At 39.8% G+C, this 21,928-nt stretch overlaps 1 protein-coding gene and 2 long non-coding RNA genes across 30 annotated transcripts in view; 1 reads left to right on the forward strand and 2 right to left on the reverse strand.

Moving 5' to 3' along the window:
- Positions 1-108: 108 nt before the first annotated feature.
- On the reverse strand, positions 109-6,798 carry LOC112494281. 5 transcript variants are annotated; one of them, XR_003059536.1, is made up of 9 exons: positions 6,474-6,798; positions 6,082-6,381; positions 5,852-5,981; positions 5,500-5,748; positions 4,947-5,315; positions 4,774-4,891; positions 4,339-4,656; positions 2,192-2,556; positions 109-2,094 (listed from the first exon to the last, which is right to left on the reverse strand). It is a non-coding gene; the product is annotated as an uncharacterized LOC112494281 (long non-coding RNA). The 5 variants fall into 5 exon arrangements; XR_003059537.1 differs by having other exon boundaries at positions 109-1,363; positions 1,423-2,094; positions 4,774-5,315; XR_003059539.1 differs by having other exon boundaries at positions 4,774-5,315; positions 6,082-6,234.
- Positions 6,799-10,059: 3,261 nt separating this feature from the next.
- The window catches only part of LOC107267289 (probable GPI-anchored adhesin-like protein PGA55), a 57,364-nt gene continuing 45,495 nt past the window's right edge, over positions 10,060-21,928 (forward strand). For 17 of the 23 annotated variants that reach the window (XM_025084525.1, XM_025084532.1, XM_025084527.1 and 14 more), the window contains exon 1: positions 17,287-17,425. In XM_025084525.1, the coding sequence (XP_024940293.1) occupies positions 17,302-17,425 (124 nt within the window). In that variant the 5' untranslated portion in view covers positions 17,287-17,301. Of the gene's footprint in view, positions 10,385-17,286; positions 17,426-17,492; positions 17,661-21,928 lie in introns of those variants that run through there. The other 6 variants (XM_015738794.2, XM_025084542.1, XM_025084537.1 and 3 more) reach the window with 4 other exon arrangements.
- On the reverse strand, positions 10,395-12,743 carry LOC112494283. Of its 2 annotated transcripts, XR_003059551.1 has the most exons (3): positions 12,133-12,743; positions 10,720-11,849; positions 10,395-10,642 (listed from the first exon to the last, which is right to left on the reverse strand). It is a non-coding gene; the product is annotated as an uncharacterized LOC112494283 (long non-coding RNA). The 2 variants fall into 2 exon arrangements; XR_003059550.1 differs by lacking the exon at positions 10,395-10,642 and having other exon boundaries at positions 10,654-11,849.

The following is a 21,928-nucleotide window of genomic DNA, read 5'->3' on the forward strand; positions in this document are numbered from 1 at the left end:
TCCTAAGGCCGTACCCACAATTTTTTTTCCCACCCCTTTGTATTATCAGCCGACGCGAAACGTACATTCGGTTTGAATGAACCCTTACAAGCCGCCGGTCTACCCTCATTAATTCTCGTGGGATTTTTTAATTAGCAGAATTTTCGCATTTACTTTTCACTTCATGGCATTTGATACTGTATACCTGAGTGGGCGTTCCACTTTCTACGTTAACACGCTATTTCCATAACGCCGTGCTTTACCTTTCTTCCGCACTCAGGTCACTCCATTATTGTACGCGACCCGAGAGCGAGCTTGCGAAAACTTCGAATTTCCCGTGTCGATCTCTTTGGTGTTTAATCGAAATTTCATGGGTGAAATTCGAGGATTCTCTCGGACGAAACAGGAATTAAAGCTATTAAACTACTGCGATAAACAGGCTGAGAGTGGTACTTCTTAGAGATTGAGAATTCATCCGCTGCGTGATACAGACCATTTTCCCGGTTTTTGAATTTCCTCAAAAAAATTCCAGGAGCCATTGACTATTTTTCATTTTAATGAAAGGGGTGGAAGTGGAATAGAGGGAGTTGCGGCAAATGGTTATACCTGCGTGTAGAGAGGAGGAAGCCCCTGGCATGGTTGATAGGTTGGGTTATACGCATGAGATGGGTTACCCTGTGGCCACAATGGCCTTCTTAGATGCGATGCTTACAAATTCAACCGCCCTAATCTCTCCTACATTAATAGAGGTTCTCAATTGAACAGGGAATTTATTTATTTTTTTCCTTTTTCATCGAGACCATTCACCCTCGAAAGTTCTTTATTCAAAGGGTCAAATTCTTTTTTTTTTAGAATTTACCATGATCAGAAACGTAAAGCTGCTTCGATCGCTCCTCTCGAACTCCGGTTTCTTCTCCTATCCCCAAGCATCAGTAGCTAAAATGTTCAATGGCACTCTCCAAATTCGACTCTTAGTCACGCTTTGTAAATTTGATATTCGTAGCTTGTCGCGGTATATTTGCCTCGGTTTTTTTTCAAAACTTTCTCGCGAAACTTTTCAGAACGGATACTCGTCCCACCTCACATTTTATCCGCCGACTATACGTATGCATACGTGGTACAGACATATATGGCTGCGTTAGGTACATACGTATTCACACTCGGTTATAAAATCTGCGATACCCTTGTCACCTACCGACCTTGCACGTGCTCCAATTTTTCATTATAGCCAAGCAAAACCCACGTGCGCCACCCTTTTCCCCCATTTCCCTCAATTTCCTTTGCCAGCTTTTTCATGTTTCGTCCGCAGGTCGGAAAGCTTGGCTAAACATTTTAAGGGCGTCATATCTCCCTTTCCGAGGGTCACTTTCATCCCTTGCGTCATCTATGCAAAAAATATACCTAAAGAATCCCAACACACTCCCGACCATATTTTATTCCTACAGGTTAGAACTTCTGCTTCCGGTTCCCTTAACTGCCTCTGAATAAAAATTCTCTCTCCTTTGCCGTTACGGATGATATTTTCGGCACCATCTTCATATCCACTGGATCATATTTCTGCCACTTTGACACTTGGATATTATAAATTTCCATTTCTAACTAATAATTATAGTCATCGATAGCATTCCCAATTAACAAAATTTGTTTCCTTCATCAAATTTCCTCCCTCAATTTTAAACAGCATCCACCGTAGACTACGTATATACCCAGAAGGACTTCCTGACTGTTGCTAACGAATACACCCCTATAGCGCATCCTGCACTGAATCACGTGCCTGCCAGGAGCATTGCATGTTAATGAAAATGATGATCCCCCACTACACATACAGAATACCCATGCGTTTCCGTTCAGAGTTGACTACTGCAACCCTGACATACAGACCCATGTAATTTTGCCAGAAAATCAGCAGCCGTCAATTAGCACTCATTAGGGGTAGGTATGATCAGCGATCCAAACATTCTAGCCATACAACCCTTGCACCACTCCAGCGTCCAACAATTCAGCTTCCTGCATTATCCGTTCCCTCCGAGAATCCTTGTTGCAATAAATGCCATCCCATTCACAGAGGGATGAACGAAGAGTACGTCGAGGGTTGAAAGTTAGGCTTAACGCATCCTGTTAAGTACATTGTAATCTTTAGAGTCTTAAAGGGATGGTAATAATAATAATTCCAACCCCATCTATTATCCAGCTCTAATTTACCCCCATTTACCTTCCGATATGGCAACACTGTAATTCTTGCAACTGTTAACCTACCCTTAATGCTATGCAGGTTCCCATCTTGATGTTGTCTGCTCTGCAGAGTACGCAACCCCTTTACTGGGTAAATACAGCTACCTATCCTAAACGTGTAACAGTACCAGATGAGAATTCAGGAAGCAGGATGTATGCGCGACCTGAGCCATTCTCTGATACATGTGAATCGATCCTTATGCTCCTCGTTGCGTTAGGTACCATCCGAGCGTAGCCAGAACGGGCAAATGCCTTGATTCCACTATGGTTTCCATCCACGTACCGAGCCACGAAGACGGTCCTGGGGTCGTAGGAATATTCCGAGAGCTTGGGGCCATTCTTCAGCTGGAAGAAGGAAAATGGTGGTGAGCTTTGATATTTAGGTAAAACGAGCTGGAAGAATGAAATGTTCATGGGGTAAGGTCAGGTGAAATGGTCCTCTCGAGACAGATACTTTTTTAGGTTATGTATTGCATTCTATAATGAATTTCTGTCCTCTATTGTTATGGCGTTAGAAATACTTTCTTCGTTTTTTTCTCTCATTCTATTTCTTCTTTATGCTCTTGCGTGTCTATACATCTGGGCGTCGGGCAAACTCTGGGGAGGTCAAAGAAACAATGGTTCAGTCATTTTATTCGGTCGGCAGAACGTACCAGGAGTTATAGTAAATACTGTATGGATATACGTCACAGAATTTATATTACGTCCATGACCCATAGTTTTACCCTGGATTTCTTTTTTTTGTACGTTCAACGCCGAAAACTTGTACGCGAAAATATATTGTCGATTCGACGTTTCTTGACAGTTATTTAAAATTGTCTTTTTTTGGGGAGTAAGGAAATTACTTACTAAGGAATGAAATTTATTTATGTCACACGTTATTCAAGCATATCAGTGTCATTCGTAATATTATTATTTTGAATTAGCAAGTTTTTACCTTGAATGGTATATCTGCAACGATTATTTACGGTTCGCCGACTTGCTCGAAAAGAAGTTTGAGATAAGGAAGAAGAAACAGCGAGGGGGATGAATGGACCGGTGTTAGAAATGGGAGGGGAAAAAATGATGGAAGGAAGTTAGCATTAGCTTTCTTGGAAGGTTTCGCGTATTCTGTGATAAAATTCAGTCAGAGTAAAATTGCTCTTCCGTATAGTAAGCGCAGCTGAGCGTTGGTTTTTATATTGCCGTTAAAGCCCTTTAAACGACTTTTTATGGTATCTGTGCTGTGGAGGCCCTTAGGGCCGTTTCTAAGTCGAGCGAAAATTATTTTTCATTTTTTTCCTAGTCTTTCGCCATCGCTTATATTTCATGGCTTGGAAAGATGCAGATCTCGTCTACTTTGTATCTACTTGGCAAAAGTCAAGGTATTCGCGGGTTTTCATATCTGTTTAGACTATGGGTTTTTATTTTCATTAAGATTTTCCCAGTAATATTGCTTGAAACGACAGAGGCGCTGTTCGATTTCTAAAATTGTTTCTTTAGCTCGTCAACCATATAAAAATATAAGGTCGATAATGAATTTTCGAAAAAGACACCTATAGCTGTTCTCAATTTGAATATACACTTTTTTAATTCAATTTTACCCCAGGCTAAGATGTATCCCTGTCACGGTAATATCCTGCAACGTTAACAGTGCTGGAAATGGATTTTCCGTGTTTACTTCACCTATTGCTGGGGTGCTCAGGTGCCAAGTACGTCCCTGAAGAACTCTGAAATTAGGTCACCAAGGTCACCGTGCACGATCATTAACCAATAGTAATTAGGATTGACGCCCTTAAGGTTTTCAGGAAGAACCCTACGGCACCATCCGAACTCCAAGGGACCGTAAGGATAGTTTAGCCCTTTCGATTTGCCACGTCCTTCCGTAATCCCCTTTGTACTCGGCGCACCTGCCGCTGAGGATACTCCAATTACGTAACAGGTCGATTTTCGTTTTCAAACATATTCGATAATTGGACTTACTTAGATTGCCATATTAAAGAGATTAAAGTGATTTTATATTTTTATTTTTAAAAATCAGTCTTTCTCAGTCTTTTTTGGGTCTTCGAGATCACGTGGTATGACATTGGATTGACTTTCCCAATGTTAAATCTCTGCAAATCGTAATTACGCATTGGCGTTATTTACCTTTTTCAAAAATTTTCCTCCCGGATTATCGTGCTGCTAGCAATAATCTTGGTGGCGGATTAAATTCAAATTTCACCCTTCTCGACGAACTAGATTACAGTCGGCAGCTTCTGAAGTTTAGTCAGCAGAATATTAGAACTGAGAAGTGTCTCGCTGAGCAAAACACTTTTTACCCTCCATCTTGGATACTACGGAACTTGTTTCCACTCCATCAAGAAAGCTCTTCATTTTCGTGTCCTCGACTTGGATGCGACTTAAATCCATTTTCACGCACTATCCTGGTAAAAATCCATCATGAATTTCCACGGTGAAGAATACCTATTCACGGGAGAAAAAAAATTAATATTCAAAAACAAATTTTAACCCCGCTTTAAAAAATCATGTAGTGCCGTATTAATAGTATGTAAAAAAAAAAATTACCACCATTTTTCTTACAATTTATGACTATTACGTGAGAACTGCAAAAAAATTCTGCAATTCCCGTCCCATTCGTTTTCTTGCAGGTTCACGAGATAACTTTTCTCTGGCGCCAGCATGCGGATGCATTTTCTTTCTGCATACAGAGGGAAGTCAAGCTCGGAATAAAAATATTTTCATGTCGAACATACTTCGGTGGGAAAATATGTTTTTCTTAAGGGTTGGATGCGCAGTCCCATGTTCTACCATGCAGTCGTACTTTTCATTCTCATAAACGTAAATTGTAGGGTGACCATAGGGGGTGGCATTATTGTCCAATGCTTATAAGTGCCTGTAACTGTGTAGAATGTAATTTCTTCGTATCGAATAGCGGATACAGAAGGCTGCAGAGAATATCGTAAAGTTACTTTATTGCAATAGGAAAAAGGAATTGCATCTCAGTCCAATCTTTTCTCATACATCGGCAGCCATTATGAAGAATCTTTTCAGAAATGACGAGTAATACTATCAGCATTGAATTTTATATTGCATATAATAAAGTTGCAGTTTGCTTGGATATTCTTGGAAATATAATTGGAAAAGTCAATAACGAGGCTTTGCTATCGGTGTTAATACTATATAAATATATATAGACATAATAGACTAATTAGCTCAATTATTTTGTAATAAGCATTCCATTCGTTGTACAAGAGACCTGGGTAAATAGTAATGAATTTTCAACCCTTGGGAAATGAGATAATGTACCTTTCCACTCTGTACAACGTATTCTTATTAACATATAGGAGGGACATTTTACGGTTGAAGAATCAAACCGAGGTCCACCGATTCCTTGTCATCTTGTGGAACTGTTATTATCTGTTTCTGTGCGATACGATGGTAAGAGGGGATGATTTTTAATTTAGAGATTATCCCTCGTTCTAATTACTCCTGCACCAATTATTTCATTATATTGCTACCTCGTTACTTGATCAACGATTATGTCCCGCTAATACGCTTGATATATTTCACATTGAGGTTAGGTTATTATAAATACACATAAAGGAATTTTATATAATTTTCAATATGGCAGCGAACTCTTCTAGTTAAAGCGGCTTACTTCGATTTGGCGGAAAAAGGTTTTTACACGTGGACTTGATCTCGTGAATACAAATCAGCATCCCCCTGCTCAGATGCGTTGCAGGTTTCCACTTAGGACGCAACAGGAAGTGTATCGTTCGATCGTAAGCCTAAGGATGGAATTTAAATAGAAGTCTAGGCCAGAAGAAATAATGTTACTTTGGAACGTAAGCTCAATAGTACTTTGGAAATTATCAAGCATCAAGTTACCTGTGCTAGTCACTATTCGGATAAGGGTTGATACCAAGAGGGGCAAAAGCTTTGCGTTAGTTTATTGTTCGAGCTTTTTATCGGTACGCAATTTATTAGAGATAAAAATTCATTCCCTCGTAGCTAGAGCGCATCGTAAATTTTCATTGTTTACTGCAACAATTGGTGAACACAAATGCAATGAAAGGCAGTAACGTTCTCGCATATTGGATTACTCGAAATCAAGTTACGATCTTCGGCCTCGCTGTTGAACTTTAATGTGCTTTTCAATCTTGTCAATGCCGCAGCGAACTGTCATTCCTTTGTACAGAGTTTTCTCATTTTCAATAACGAGGGATTCACTGTCTCTTTCATTGGTTAGAACGAGAAATTGTAGCATTTGACAGACTTACCCAACTGGTGGACTTGTGGCTTTTATGAGTTCCCATGATTTACTTGGACTTAAGATTTTAAACGACTGTTTCTCGTAAACGCCAGGTTGAATCATAGTTTCACTTCGGAACCTCAGTAAAGGGCATCTTAACGAGTCTTGAAGGAAATTTACGAGCGGGTCTTTATAACTCTTAGGATTCTCTATGGCTAAGTTTATCCTTCTTAACAATTGTGTCTCAATCAATTCGATTTCGGTGCAGCAGAAACTCTCGAGTCAAAATGAAAATTTCGATTGACGATAAATAGACTGTAGGCGTTCCCGTGTGCTTCGGTATCGCACGAGTCAAATATACCGACGGTCAGATATTTTACAGAGATGAGTAAGGAGTTGCACCACGCTACGGCTTTAGGCAATACCAAAATCATGGAGCTAAATCGTAGCGGCGAGTCTGGAAGTAGGATTTTGTAACTATCGCCTCCGTCGATAATGTGTATCCCGTCGTAGCCGACCTGCACGTGACCAGGAACATGTAGCTTGGCAGGCAGAGGTTCTCCGCTACTCAGCGCTGGTTCCTACAGCAACCCTTAGAACAATGACGCTCATCACATACTGCATAAACATTTCTTTGCAATCTCAATGTAAAATTCACACCGCAATTTCTCAAAACTGTTTCAACAATAGGCTTCTTCAATAGTTCTCAAGGAGTTCTGTAGTTCCTGATACGTTTCTACAATAATTCTGCTACGTAACATCGTTAAAATAGGAATTTTCCAAAAATTGAGGTGCTACACGGGTGTCAGCACCGCACTTTTTTAAAAATCTTAAAAATGATTCAACAATAGGCTTTTTCAATAGTTCTCGAGGAGTTCTATAGTTCCTGATAGGTTTTAACAATAGTTCTGCTACGTAACATAGTCAAAATAGGAATTTTACAAAAATTGAGGTGCTACACGGGTGTCAGCACCGCACTTTTTTAAAAATCTTAAAAATGATTCAACAATAGGCTTTTTCAATAGTTCTCGAGGAGTTCTATAGTTCCTGATAGGTTTTAACAATAGTTCTGCTACGTAACATAGTCAAAATAGGAATTTTACAAAAATTGAGGTGCTACACGGGTGTCAGCACCGCACTTTTTTAAAAATCTTAAAAATGATTCAACAATAGGCTTTTTCAATAGTTCTCGAGGAGTTCTATAGTTCCTGATAGGTTTTAACAATAGTTCTGCTACGTAACATAGTCAAAATAGGAATTTTACAAAAATTGAGGTGCTACACGGGTGTCAGCACCGCACTTTTTTAAAAATCTTAAAAATGATTCAACAATAGGCTTTTTCAATAGTTCTCGAGGAGTTCTATAGTTCCTGATAGGTTTTAACAATAGTTCTGCTACGTAACATAGTCAAAATAGGAATTTTACAAAAATTGAGGTGCTACACGGGTGTCAGCACCGCACTTTTTTAAAAATCTTAAAAATGATTCAACAATAGGCTTTTTCAATAGTTCTCGAGGAGTTCTATAGTTCCTGATAGGTTTTAACAATTGTTCTGCTACGTAACATAGTCAAAATAGGAATTTTACAAAAATTGAGGTGCTACACGGGTGTCAGCACCGCACTTTTTTAAAAATCTCTTAAAAATGATTCAACAATAGGCTTTTTCAATAGTTCTTGAGAAGTTCTATAGTTCCCGGTCTCGTTCTAAGTGTTGCTTTGGGAACCAGCGATAAGTAGCAGAGGACCTCTGTCCGGCAAGATACAGGTTCGTGATCGCGGTCAGCTCGGCTACGACGAAATCCGCATTATCGACGGAGGCTTTGGTCACAAAACTCGACTTCCGGACTCGCAGCTGCGATTCAGTGCCATGCTTTTGGTATCGCCTGAAACCTTAGCGCTGTGCATCTCCCTATTCATCTCTGCGTAGCATTGTGCATCTCCCTACTCATTTCTGTCTGAGATTTATCAAGCGGTGGCGCCGCTACCAATGTGTCTAACGTACTATCTGGGTTTATAGTGTATTCGTACTAACTTTCAGTAAATGAATAAAATTTTTAAGTGATTTCTAGGTACTATATTCAAGGAATGAGCACAAAACAGCAGCTGAATTGTACCTAATCTTTGGCTGTAAATTAATTTTATAATCTAAAAGGCCAAAATCCAATGAAACGGATTTATCTAACCGGACTCGTATTCCCTAATTGTTCTCATGAATCTCGTATACGACCGGCCAATGCTTTTCGAATGTATCGAAATAGTAGGTGCTTCTTCAGGTCACAGATAGCAGTCTTCTTGATAATTTGTCAATATGTCAGATTCGAGCCGCACCGACAGACGGTAATGCCTGGGTTAGTTATCTTCCATTGGGTTTAGTGCCGGTCGATACAGCAATGATAAATGTTAAAATACTGCTTAGTTCATGATTCAAAGATGTCTCCACGGAAAGTAGTTGCGTAAAAATCGAATCACCGCGTTACCGACGAAGCTTGGATAAGCTCGACACTGAAAATAGTTTGATGCTATCCTTATATGGGACTGGTTGTCAGGTTCGGTTTACCAGGGGTGCAACATGGGAGCGAATTTTTTGTAAACTATTATTCAAAACTTACCGGGTGAAATTGACACGTTTTCTTTAATAAAAAATTCATTAATTCTAAACTGAATGTTTAGATCAATGGTAGAAATCGTATAGGTTTAAAAGCAAAATACCCACGATTTTATATGTAGTAAATCAATTCCATACTAGATCAAATTTATCTACTGCTCCATCTACGACTCTAATTACGTTCAATTCGATGAAAAAAGCTCCACAGAGTATGCAGAACGAGTTTTTCAATAAATTCAATAAGCACCGTTCATTCCAAAAAATATTACTGAAACCTTAATGTCTTTTGTCTACGATACTAAAAGTTTTTACAAAATAATAACAGAAAATATTACACGATCTATATTAAGACGTCTCCCCACTAACGAACTATTTGCACTATAATACATACAAAATTCCTAAAAATACCATTTCTAACAAAACATTCAGAATCCCCCTTGAAATATCTCCCGTCTAAAAAATTCTCCTCAACCATTAAAATCACTACAACTACCAGCAACAATCCCAAAACTGATCACGAAATCCTAATTAAAAGGAGCAGCAAAGAAAGACCAAACGAATCTTTGGCATCGTATAGATTCTCGAAGCAGCGAAGCACATACGCGCCATTTAAATAAGTCGTGCGAAACCCTATCCGTCGTCACGTGCGCTACGTGCGGAAAAGCCATCGTCAGAAACGTCAAAGGCTAGAAGATCCGTAACGTAGGTACATAGTGAACTAAGTAAGCACGGGTGATCAGTGTCTATCGGTAGCATAAAGATCATCCATTATCCGTACTATACGCGTCTATACTACGTGACCTAAGTAGATCAGAAGATAATAAATAACGGTTTAAAAATTCAAATGCATTTACGAAAAACGATCAACCGTCTTAATTGTATCATACTGCGAAAACATACGTATGATCTGAATGCTGCAGTAAAACAGGGTCGAAAACGAACGGGAATGCGTGTTTCGCCGACACCCGGTATGTGGCAGCATCGCACTGGGCGGATCTGTGTGGCTCGGGGCTGGTGCCTCAGTCAGGCTTCGGGCATCCGTAATAGCGGACTGGTGGTTACCTTCTTCTCGTCCACTTTCGATATACGATTCTTCTATTCGTAACTACTTGCAGTATCTCGCGGTGTCTTGGAACATAGTGTTAAAAGTATTGGAAAAAGAAGGTCCGCGAAATTACGGTGTGTTACGTTTCATTTGATAGTGTATTTCTGATCGAGGCATCAAAAGGGAGACTGAATAGAAGAAAAGGAGGTTGAAAATACAAGAAGAAAATACAAAGAATTGTAGGTGGAAGCCAACAAGAGAGTTCACTGAGACCTTTATTTTTTATTACGTGAGTACATTTATGGATTTTAGTGCTTGTTGTATTACTATTTGTCATTTGAGTAATCGTATATGGGAGATTTTGAGCCGGCATTTGCTTCGCCATGGCCAGACGCTGGCATTGATTTCTTCCCGGCATCACGGCTACATCTCCTACTATATCTTCTCATTTTCATCCTTCGTTATTATTGCTTTTGTGTACATTCGTTCTCGTCGTCACCCTGACACTTGTCGTTCGGGCGTTCACGAGACTTTCTTTTGTGTTTTTCTAGAATGTCGTTTAACCGACGGTTTGACTTCTACGTCAAAGTACTGGATATAGAAATTTGAATTTTCGGTACTCACTCTTTAAAGGTATTAGTTAATTTTGGAAAATTAGTCGACTGGCTGTTATATCGATGAGAGGATAAAATGTAGATTGCTTTGTTTTAATAATTGCAAAAAATATTTCTTCCGAAGTACTTATTTTTGAGGTTGACTCGCTCCAAGCTATTTCTCTACGATGAATCGGATTCGTTGAAAATATATAATTATTTTTTAGACAATGATTCATCAGAACGTTGACTCGAATTTTCAGTATTTATTTTGTACATGTTTTTCTGCGAGATTCCACGCTGCGCTAAATAAAGATCAGGCTTGAAAATACTTTTGGGAACTGATCGGCATAGCGAGGGCTTTTAAATATCGTAAACCTCTCGTCTCCTTCGAATTATAAATCAATACGAATAACACTTGAGCTGTATGGTACTCTTGAGAAAATTTCAAATTAACCTAATATTTACTTGGCAAACTTGAAACGGTTTATAATAAGGCGGACACAAAAGCTACTTGTGACTCTTGGCTGTTTATAATCGAATCGATAACGTGCGGTTCGTTAGAAGGCAACTCTTTACTGATATATTTAATCTTTCTAAAATTAATCTACTAACTTATCCAATCAGCTGCTAAACATATTTTCGTTTCTTTAATCGACCAGTCGAACTTGTCCAAATTCCTGTATTAATATAACGCAATATACGTTCTTTGTCGTTATCGCCGCTTCTGTCTTTTGTTATCTACTGGAAACAACAAAGATAAGCCTTGTACTATAAATTCCTCAAATCAACAAAATTCCAGACTATTGATTTTCAATATAACACTAAGGAAGGCGCGTTCACATGAGCATGTGCAATCTCTTTTCTCGGCTGCAGTCAAGTTCAAGTTTGAACTACTAACCAGGCTGAAAGCATTATCCCATGTACGATAGCCGTCTAGGGTGTAACCAGGTCGTTTCCATAAAAAAACGTAAATTTGCTTCCCTCGTTCGCCCAAATGGTGACTAATATAAGAAACCTTATTTCCTATGACATCATTTAGTATTAATTAATCATTTTCCCCGAGTAACATTGCGGTTCCTTCTTAAAAAAAAATTGATCAGTTCTTTTCTTCTTCGTTTAATCCATATTCCTGTACACCGATGGATGACGCGATACTTTCTGTAAATTCATCAATAAACAATATCCGTTATGAAAAATTATGATGCAGTTCATAAACTTTGTATTTTAAATATTTTTAACTTAAATTTAAAACGTAATTTCTCAAGGCTGATTATTGCCATCCAAAAAATTCCTAACAACAAATTCTAAGTAATCTCTTTACTTTTTTATCAATAATTACTTTCAATAGATAAAACATCATTTTACATATTAGGACTCTGATAATTTACATTTTCAAAAATAACCGTATCGTACAGATGCTTAAATTTTTATTGATCCTTACCTAAAATCACAGAGCTTTTGTTTAAAATTCCTGCTCCCAAGAAAACCAACCGCTTCTACTTCCGGTTTGTGGAATCAACAAGATAAGATAAAGGACTGTCTTCGTCGTTTGACGTTTGCGTGGTAAAAAGATTTCCTACGTACATTCTGAGCCACCGCATACAATCCCCAAAAGCAAACACAGAAAGATATATAATATAAATATTCAAAACGTCCTTATTTATTATGATATTCATATAACAAAACAATATAAGTTTTTCAAATTTTATTTCTGTACAGAATAATAGCAAACGCAGCTTCAAACCAAAGTAGAAATGTCTAGCTGCTTACTAAACTTCACTACTTAACTACGGATTCGTTCTAATGGCGAAACTGAGTTCGTATCAGACAGCAGATACTGTATGTGCCTCTTGTATCTTCAAAGTGAACTTCTACCGTACGATAGTAGTACACCGTGAATTTATAGTATATCTATATAGTATATGATACGTTTCTCTAGCTGCACGACTGCCTGGGAATTCACGAGTCTCTTAGCACGAGTGCGCTTTATATATTCAGCGAGACCACACCCACGCCTAACGGGCTTACACATAGTCTTATATGGTCTATATGTAATCTAGACACTATATACTATTTCGTATGGTATGCCTTTTATCTATATGCATGTACGTTACTTGCGAAACCTATACCAAATCCAACAATGACTATTACACTGGACAATGTAAAGACTCCCTTTCCTTTAATTATTTTTATTCCTGTTCCATCTAATAGAAAGGCTTCCATATGATTTTTTTAATGCGTAAAAAATTTCGTTAATTTAAAAAAATTTATTTTTACTACCGATACTATTTAATATTTGAATCTGGAATAATGAGTGAAGTGCGTGCAGACAGAGCGAAACGCGGTACAGTGATGGAGCATGGTAGTATAAAGGAGATAGGAAATGGGAAGAAATTTGTTTGCTCAATTTATGAAATTATATATTTTTTATTTGGAAATGTGTCATTAGAGACGGTTAGTGTATAGTTGGATGCTTTAGTGATTATTAATGAAAACGATTTGAAAAATAAAAGTTAGTCCATGTGTCATACAGTCAGTGATGAGTCGCCACGCTCATTTAACCCTTGTTATTGTACCAGCTGAACGTGACGGGTTAACCTATTGTTGGAGCATGAAGTGTGAAACGCCATTAGATATTATAGGATGGAGATGAAAGGAAAAGTAAAAGGTAGTTTGTAGAATTGTCTTGGACATTTTAACTGCATTTAATATTAACGTAAAGGAATAAATGTTGGCATTACTGTTTAAGGTATACGATAAAGTCAACACAGTAGAAGAGTGACCAAACAAATTACATAGAACGTGGTCAAATATTTACCAGCGCGAGTAAAGGTTTTTTCTTTAATACAGAAAGTTTGAACGATTTTATTGATAAATTTTTAGTAAAATTTTAGCCTGTTCAAGCACCAAGTGACAATTGGTTTGTGCCTAAATAATTTTTGATAATTTTGATAAAAGTAACGTAACAATTGATTTCTCCAGTTTACCAATGAAATGAAGCTAGTCTGCTAGTTGAAATAAAAAATGACTGTTTATAAAAAATATTTTTTTTTTAATTGCAAAAATAATGTAAATTAGACTTTTTGCTCGAAATTATTTTATTTTTGCCAAACAGATAATTCTTTTACGTGTTTTATTTGGATCTGGTCAAGAATAGACCTAGCAACAACTGAGAGAATACCGTGTCACCCATTCTCTCGCTTTCTCTCTCCGTCTCTCTCTCTCTCTCTCTCACCTATTCTCTCTCTCGTCTCCCTCTTTCTCACCTATCCTTTCACTCTATCTCTCTCACTATGTCTATTTTCGAGCCCTATGACCTCAATCGTCTACCGCTCCTTGTCGCACACTTGCTTCTTTCTCGGTCCACCCCGCCAGTTTGAATTTTATTTTCTCACAGCTTAATCTGAGCTACATCGCAGCATGTTGATCTATAGTTCCTTGAAATATTCAAGTCTGTGTTAAAAAGTTGCTCTGTTGAAAGATCCAATAATTTAGATACTTGATGCACGTGTCTGGAATTTCTTCACAGACTCCAAGTAATCGAAATAATCATAATATTGTATCAAATACCATATGGCAGTATGCGTTGTCTAATATTTCGTTCTTTTGAAATGAATCGACTATAGAATTATTAATTTTTAAATGATACCAACTTAATATTGAAAAAAAGAAAATTTTCTCCAAGTTCAATAACGTCGTATCTAGCGACTGTTTTCGTGGAATAAATAATGATCGTTTCATCTCGTGCTTATTCATCAGCTTCAATGTTAATAATAACGCAACAGTAATAAACCCACGTACCTACGTACGTAAGTAAGAGCAGACTCGTGTGCAAAGTCAAATTTCGTAAGTTTCGTGAAATCACGCGGACCAAAATATTCTATAACGTCGACCGAAATCGCTAGCTTAATTTTGACTCTGGTGTTGGGAGTCCTTAGTATTCGAGAATTAACGTACGATCGACAATTTGATCTTCCTGGATCATAACGGAATATTTAAGGGACTGAAAGTTTGACATAGTGACTAGAAAAAAAAAAAATTTAATTTCCATAACGTTCATTAATTTACAGTTTGGACGGAATTCATCTTGGTGGCTGAGAATCTCTGATCTTCAGTCAGACAGACGTATATACAGGGTGGGGCATTTATAGTGACCAGGTCAATTTTATCGGAATCGAAGCCAGATATATTGACAGGCGTCAATTTTGGGTGATTAGTGTACTTGTACTTTTTAACTCAAAATTGAATGCCCTTTTGATTTCCGGAAAAAAAATTGCATCGTCCCATTGAAAAAAAAAAAATAAAAGTTCACTTTCGAATTACCTTAACGCCTACACTCGGGAAGAAATACAATAACGAAATTTTTCGTCGCCCTTGATGAATTTCTTTCAAAAACATATTTTTTATATCTGACTTCGTTTGCGAAAAAATCGACCTGGTCACTATAAATGCCCCACCCTGTATATACGTCACTGCATAAATGCACATGAATATCTGGCTGTCTCAGAGCGAATAAAACGAAGACACGAACCCAATATAAAGACGTAATAAATAATACAGAACACAATGAGCGTCCAGTTTTGTTTTGAAACGAAACAACCAAAGGATAACAGCCGTGGCTCTTGTTCTAACGAAACGAATTAGGCACATAAGTACGTGGAAGTATTGCAGCTAGGGAGAATGAAAATTCAAGAGAAAGTATTGTTATCACTGCCATTACATTACCCAGGTGTGCTCGTGAGGCGAAAAAAAAAAATATATAACGTAATCAGACATTCTCGAAAAGGGACAAAAGAATATCGAAATTTATTTATGCCCGCAATTAATTATCTATTTCGATCTATAATATCGATCCGTACATACAGCTATATATGTATACGAATACGAATGTTATTTCGTTATTCCGAACAATTGGCTCCGCGAAGTGGAACGATCGTATTTGAAAGGAGGAAACGATTTAGAATATCGTTACGATCAGTCGATCGTTCGACTTTAAGACCGGGAGACGTTGCCGACTTATTATCGCGTAGACCGGATCGGATACTCGCCAAGAGTCTAGGCTCCCTTTATTGCTATTACGGTTAGATTCGATCGGGTGAATTTCACTCGCTCGCCGATAGCACTGACGAAGCAATGCCCCACGTGCTTTGTGCAGCGCCAAGGAACTTCAGACGTATTTCTAGCGAAGAGACTTAAGGGCGCGCTGTAGAAATCCCGATGAAATATGACTGTTGCCTTCCTAACCGAAGAATTACGCCAATGGAACAATGTAAAACGTGATACCGCGAGCGGAACACGATATTACACGTCGCGGTCCAACAATACGATACAATCGAGTAGGATTATCGGTGATCGGTAAGTATTAATAATATATTCTAATTGCGCTAGCAATCCCAACGAGGCTCTTACGACAGGAATGATTTTCCGTAGCTGCAACGCGATTTTACTCGCGGCTCGAACGAAATTCGTAATACGAATTCCCTGCGGGTTACCGATCGCTCAATAGGTATAGGATACGCTGTAATTAAAATACTTTTACCTTAATCGTAAATTTATATCCTTTCTGTCGTTCAGCCTCGAGATTTTCCCTGCTGCTTTATTTATACGTATAATCCAGTTGTCACGGTGTCCATCCTTCCTCGCTCGTAGTCACAATTAACGTTGCTTATACTTTACGACACCGATCCCTATCCTACCCTACGTGTATACCAGTCGGCAGCCTGGCTTGCCTCGAGCTTAAGGGAATCGTTACGGCGTCTCGGCGATTTCTTAAAAAGCACAAACGATCACTTTCGCGGTCTACAACAATATTTTCGAGGTTAGTCATTCGGCCGTACCAAGAACCCCGGAGGAGCTTGGTCGTTTTTTTTTTTGAAGTTCGCTGCAGTCAGGCTGACGTCATGCACGGACCATGTGGCCCGTATCCTCTTGCAGTGGTTCTCAGGGACGAGTTTGGCCGATGCCTCTTTCGATTTACTTAAATCGAGCTGAGATTCGTCGTTGCGTCATTTTAACGACGAAATTTTATTTACCACTTTAAATACCAAGTGCAACCAGAGCTCGAGTCTTAACGGTGTCACGCGTGTGTTGTGTTGTAATTGCAAATGTGCTTATTCAAGCTCTATGCTCTGTATGAAAAGTCAACGAATTTGTAAACATAAATTCTCGTACGAATTCGTTTCGCCACGTGCTTAGCTGTTACGCAATCCGTAGAGCGATGCATATCGTGACAATTTTACCTGTATTGTCACTGTGGAGTCACTGGAAATGCATATACCAGCAGTTTAGCTGTATTAAAAGTCATTCGCAATTATCCCAACGTAGCTGTCTACCGGACGAGTCTTATTCCTGCAGACCATTACGGGTTTCAACGTGTTCGCACGATCTAGTCCGCTGCGATGTAGTTCACGGGAAGCACTTGGAAATCGACGTTTCATCTGTTCTCTCTCTCTCTCTCTCTCTCTGTCGCGTCCTTGACGGACAAAGGAGGAAGAAGGATACCGGGAGAACATAACCGACCGAGCAGCAACGTCTGTCGTCGATCCCTACCACGGGACCGTGATAAATACGTTGCACGTGCTTTCGTGGAAATTCACCGTCGTTACCCAGCATGCACTACGCTGTCGCGCAGTATCGCGCACAAAGAACAGAGAACACTGGCAGTTATGTTTCCCTGAGCATGAACGCTCGTACGTACGGGCTGTCGGGTAGGAGCATTAACGTTACCATTAAAGGTGTGAAATGCAATGGCGGAATCCATTTTGATTCGCGCTAACCAACTGTCTCGTCCCATAACGCCATACTTCGTGCCTCGGAATACTCAAAGTTGGCGCGAAGTATGAATTGCCGTTGTGGCATTCTTTTTCGCTGTCTTCCGATAGACTGTATCGAGTGTGTCGACGATGCCCGTCCTCGGTCGTATATCTGTTTGGACGTGGATGAGTTTAAGTGGATGTCTGAAAATGACAGGTTTGAACATTTAATTCGTGTGCATATCCGTACATGTATTTATGCACGTGACGTGACGTGATTTTTTTTCTCTTTGTCAATGCTGGTCGTCGAAACGTAACGTGTGACTTGACGATTCTAGAAGCTCCAGTCATCATACGGAATGATTCTGCATGAGTCTCTTGGCGAGAATCTGCTTTGTTTCTTTGACTGTGCACGCCACGCTATATATATACGTACTTCTGCGCGATGAACGTTCGAAGGAATTTGACGAATGGAATTTGTGGTGGAATTTTTTTTTTTTTGTTAATCTTCACGTTTTCGACTTGGGATATAGATAATGATAACGGGTGCGTATCTCTGGCTGCTGGAATTTTTCGATGACGTTTCTCTGCTTTCTTGTTGCACCTTAGGGGTATGCCTTTGGGTGTTATGTAGGGAAATAGCTGACTTAGGACGAAGTACTAATGGCATTAAATATTTTATACGGTTTCCGACCTGCCTAGATACCGATGGATGCCTTTAACCAGACCGAAACTACCGTTACTGCGAGCAGTAATTGTTCTACGAAGGAATATATTATACGAAGAGACTGTTATCGCACTGCGGTAGGAGTTGATGGATCGTTGAAAAGTTTTTTTTTTTTTTTTTTTTTTTTTTTTTTAAAATATGGTTTTTCCTAGAATTGTCGAATTTTTGTGATTTTTTATTTCTACGCACTTCCATTTTCAATGTTATCGGAGGACAGTGGTTTAAATATGTTAGTCGATCCTCGCGTCTCGTGGCACCTATAAGGAATCAGCCAAACGCTAAATGCCACGTGCCTCGGTGTATTCTCAGGAAGTATTTTTACAATCGTCCTCGAAAAGCACTCAAAGTATAGACTGTACTAGAATTCCACATTCGACCCACTTCCGATTTTACTTTCAAACTTAAATAGTTTTGAGTTGGACTTTTGCACTCTCGTAAGCACTTTTTTTCTTTTTTACGTAATCGATTCGTCGACATGCCAATGTCGAAACTGATTGAAATTGTATTATACGATTGCAGCGAGTGTCTCGTTACGTTGCAATTGCTTACATACAAATAAATACGTGCTCGCGTCATGCACGTAGTCAAAGGCGAACAAATAATTGTTATTTTCGATTGCGATTGTACAAAGGTAGGGACGGTCTGGCTGGATTTGACAGCTGTCATGTCATCGATATTTTGATATAATGCTTGATACACAAAAATTGACAGCCAAAAAGTATAAGAGACTTTATGTCTTTTGGCAAAATGCCAATCTGATCGACCGATCGGAGTGGGGTCGGGAGGCCCCCTCTTGGGTCCTTAAGATTTCGAAGTTTCCTATGACCGCTGCGAGCGCGAGTGAGACAGTCTTATGGGCGCGCGCGTGCGTACGAGAGAGACAGAGATGTCGGTGACCCAAATAGCAGGATTTAAGATCCTTTATCGACTCGGCTGCCTTACGAATGCATTTCTCCGAACGTTCCTTACTTTTTAGCGTTTTTGAGATTTCGCGATAATACAGGAGTGCATTGATATTAAAAATTTTCGAAATTTCGAAATTCACGAAATACAAAGAGATATGTTTGAAGGATTTTCAGGAATATCGTCAAACGATGGAAAATCAAAGAATTCAACTGTCCGAGTTAACTTTATGCAGTTATGCGTGCTCGTCGGAATGTATATTATTTACATAAAAAAGAAAGAAAGAAAAAAAAAACATGAAACTATAAAATCACGAATTCCTGGTAGCTCGCTGGATCCGTCGCCGCGCGGAATCTCCCGTCTGGCGTTTCTCCAAAATAAGTGAATGGATGCTCGCGGAATTCGCTCGTAATCGGAGAATTCGAAGGGGCCGTAAAAATATGGTCACAGTATATTATAACAGCCGCTAGTACATTTGGACATGCATTCCTACGTACATAGGAACATTAGCATACAGATAATACAAGGTACAACGAAGCACGCGTAGATCGCGTCAAGTATCTGTTTTCCTTCTGTTCGACACGGTCGCGTGAGTCACGGTGGTTCACGAACCGTGAATTGAAAAATGTCTTTATTCTTGGCAAAAAAGAAAGTATTGTACTCGAAGACCCATTAAATCATAACCCTGATCGATGGACAGCACTCTGATAAAAATATATTAACAGGGCAATATATATTGAAAGGTAAATTAAATTTATCTTTTTTATTATTTAATTGCTTAAATTTTATCCCTCGTCACCGAATCACGTCCGAGGGATGCTGGAGAGAATTGATCTCTGCCGTGTGCTCGGCAAGATCGCTGAAATGGTATTTTACAAATATTAGACGACCTCAATGGTCGTCTGGAACGGAGCCAAACGCCACCCGATATATCCGATGTACGCACGTACTTATGCTTTACTAGGGAAACAATGCATTCTCCCGTATGGCTGGCCAACCAATGGACGGCGTTGCTGTGACGATGCTTGGCGTCCCGTTCGAGCGTCAGGCACCTTCTGCAGACGTACCCAAGACTTGGTCTTGAAGGTCTCAGGACCGGGAACCTTTCTTCCTCGGGGCATCGGGAACGAGCTTCTCCGTCACGAGGCCTTTACTTGCTTGGATAATTTTTTTTTTTTTTTTTTTTTTTTTTTTTTTCGAGCTTCTCCGTCACGAGGCCTTTACTTGCTTGGATAATTTTTTTTTTTTTTTTTTTTTTTTTCTTTACTCCACATTTTCGATTTCCGGAACAAGGGGGACGATTCGCGTTGTCGCGCAACGCTATTACGTGAATTCCAATGGGTTTGGAAATGCGGATAGCCGCGATGCATAATCGCTCGGTTATTTCAAGAACTGCGCACTTGGCAGCTCGAGTCTCCTCGCTCCCGCCTAGCTGACGTTTATTTTATTTCCACTATACCAACAGTCGGGGGGATCGCGACGCCATTGAATTCCTCCGATGCCTCGACCCTTCCCAAAGAAACACATAGGAATCCTCAATGAGCGTCGCGGCTCGATAATAATTAAAAGGCGTCTTTTACGAATTTCCAGTGGTCGACCAACTCTCGAGTCTGTTACGCACGACTTGTGCCGTTTACACAGGCACGCGTCTTCGTCTCCCTTGAAACGATTCTCCGTAAGCTCGTGAAACGATACTCAAAGTTTCTCGTTCTCGAAATAACACGGCGAACCGCGTTGCGTAATAAATTTTATAAAAATTATTGGCAACTTCGTATCGACGAAAAGTCACGTATAAGACACCCGGTAGATCGAGGGACTGTTGAATAAAATATCGAAAAATTGTCAAACTCGTCCGAGCGTTAGGGCAGTGCAATTTTCGTATGTAGGCCAGCAGCTCCGCCACACGAAGGCGCAATAGGATCTTTACCTCCGCGCATTACTATTATCGTCCTCCGGGTGTTGCACTTCCTGGAACACGTGTGGTCCACGGGGTACCGAGTTATGCGGGCGAGTAAAATTGTCAGGTCGTTGCCTCTTACCGCCATGAGCGGCCCGGCGGGTCTCGGTGCATTCGAGGGATTCCGCCTGTTCTTATTGTCCGCTAATTTATAATTTGCCCGTTCTATCTTTGCCGGCAGGAAGGTGCAGGAGGCTACGGCGCCCGATGGCGGTGCGCGCCGGTGCAGCTTCTCAGCCCGAAAGTGCATCGGACTGCACTTTCGTCCCTCTTAGCTCCTCGACAATAAAATCCAAAGACGAGTGCATCTCGGTCAGGCAGGCACATATGGTCGGATATAGTTATTAAATTATACGAAGAAGGAGGGAAGGAATTTTTCGATGATAAATAACGCCGAAATCTGATGCACTTTTCGGGTAGAGTGCACTTTGCCAAGCTTAAATTCATTCTCAGACGCGACACTGGTGCATGGATGCACTCGTCGGATCTGTCTTGCTCAGGTGCAGCGACGCAATTAGGTTCGCTCGGATTCATTGTCAGAATTAGATTCATTCCATTGAATGGGCAGGCTTCTTCCTTTCTTATTATATAACTGTGTGTGTTTAGTCTTGTTGCATCTCCGATGCAACTGCGCTATGCGCTATCTCTCGGCATTCCGTTCGATAGATTGAACCCGGGGTGAATTCAGGTTTCGCGCGCGAATAAATTTTCGCATTATGGTTTCTTCTTCCTCGTGCATCGTCCCTGCCACGTTACTCTTAGCGTTATTGCTGCACTTAGGATTCTGTCCGAGTGCATTATTAATGACGATATCCATCTTCCTGCAGTTTCTTCCTCCTTTCTGCGCTCTCCTTTATTTTCACCGACTCCTTATATATATATATATATGTATACCCAC

This window comes from Cephus cinctus, unplaced genomic scaffold, assembly GCF_000341935.2.
Source record: "Cephus cinctus unplaced genomic scaffold, Ccin1 Ccin1_scaffold0396, whole genome shotgun sequence".
In the NCBI taxonomy this organism is placed as follows: domain Eukaryota; kingdom Metazoa; phylum Arthropoda; class Insecta; order Hymenoptera; family Cephidae; genus Cephus; species Cephus cinctus.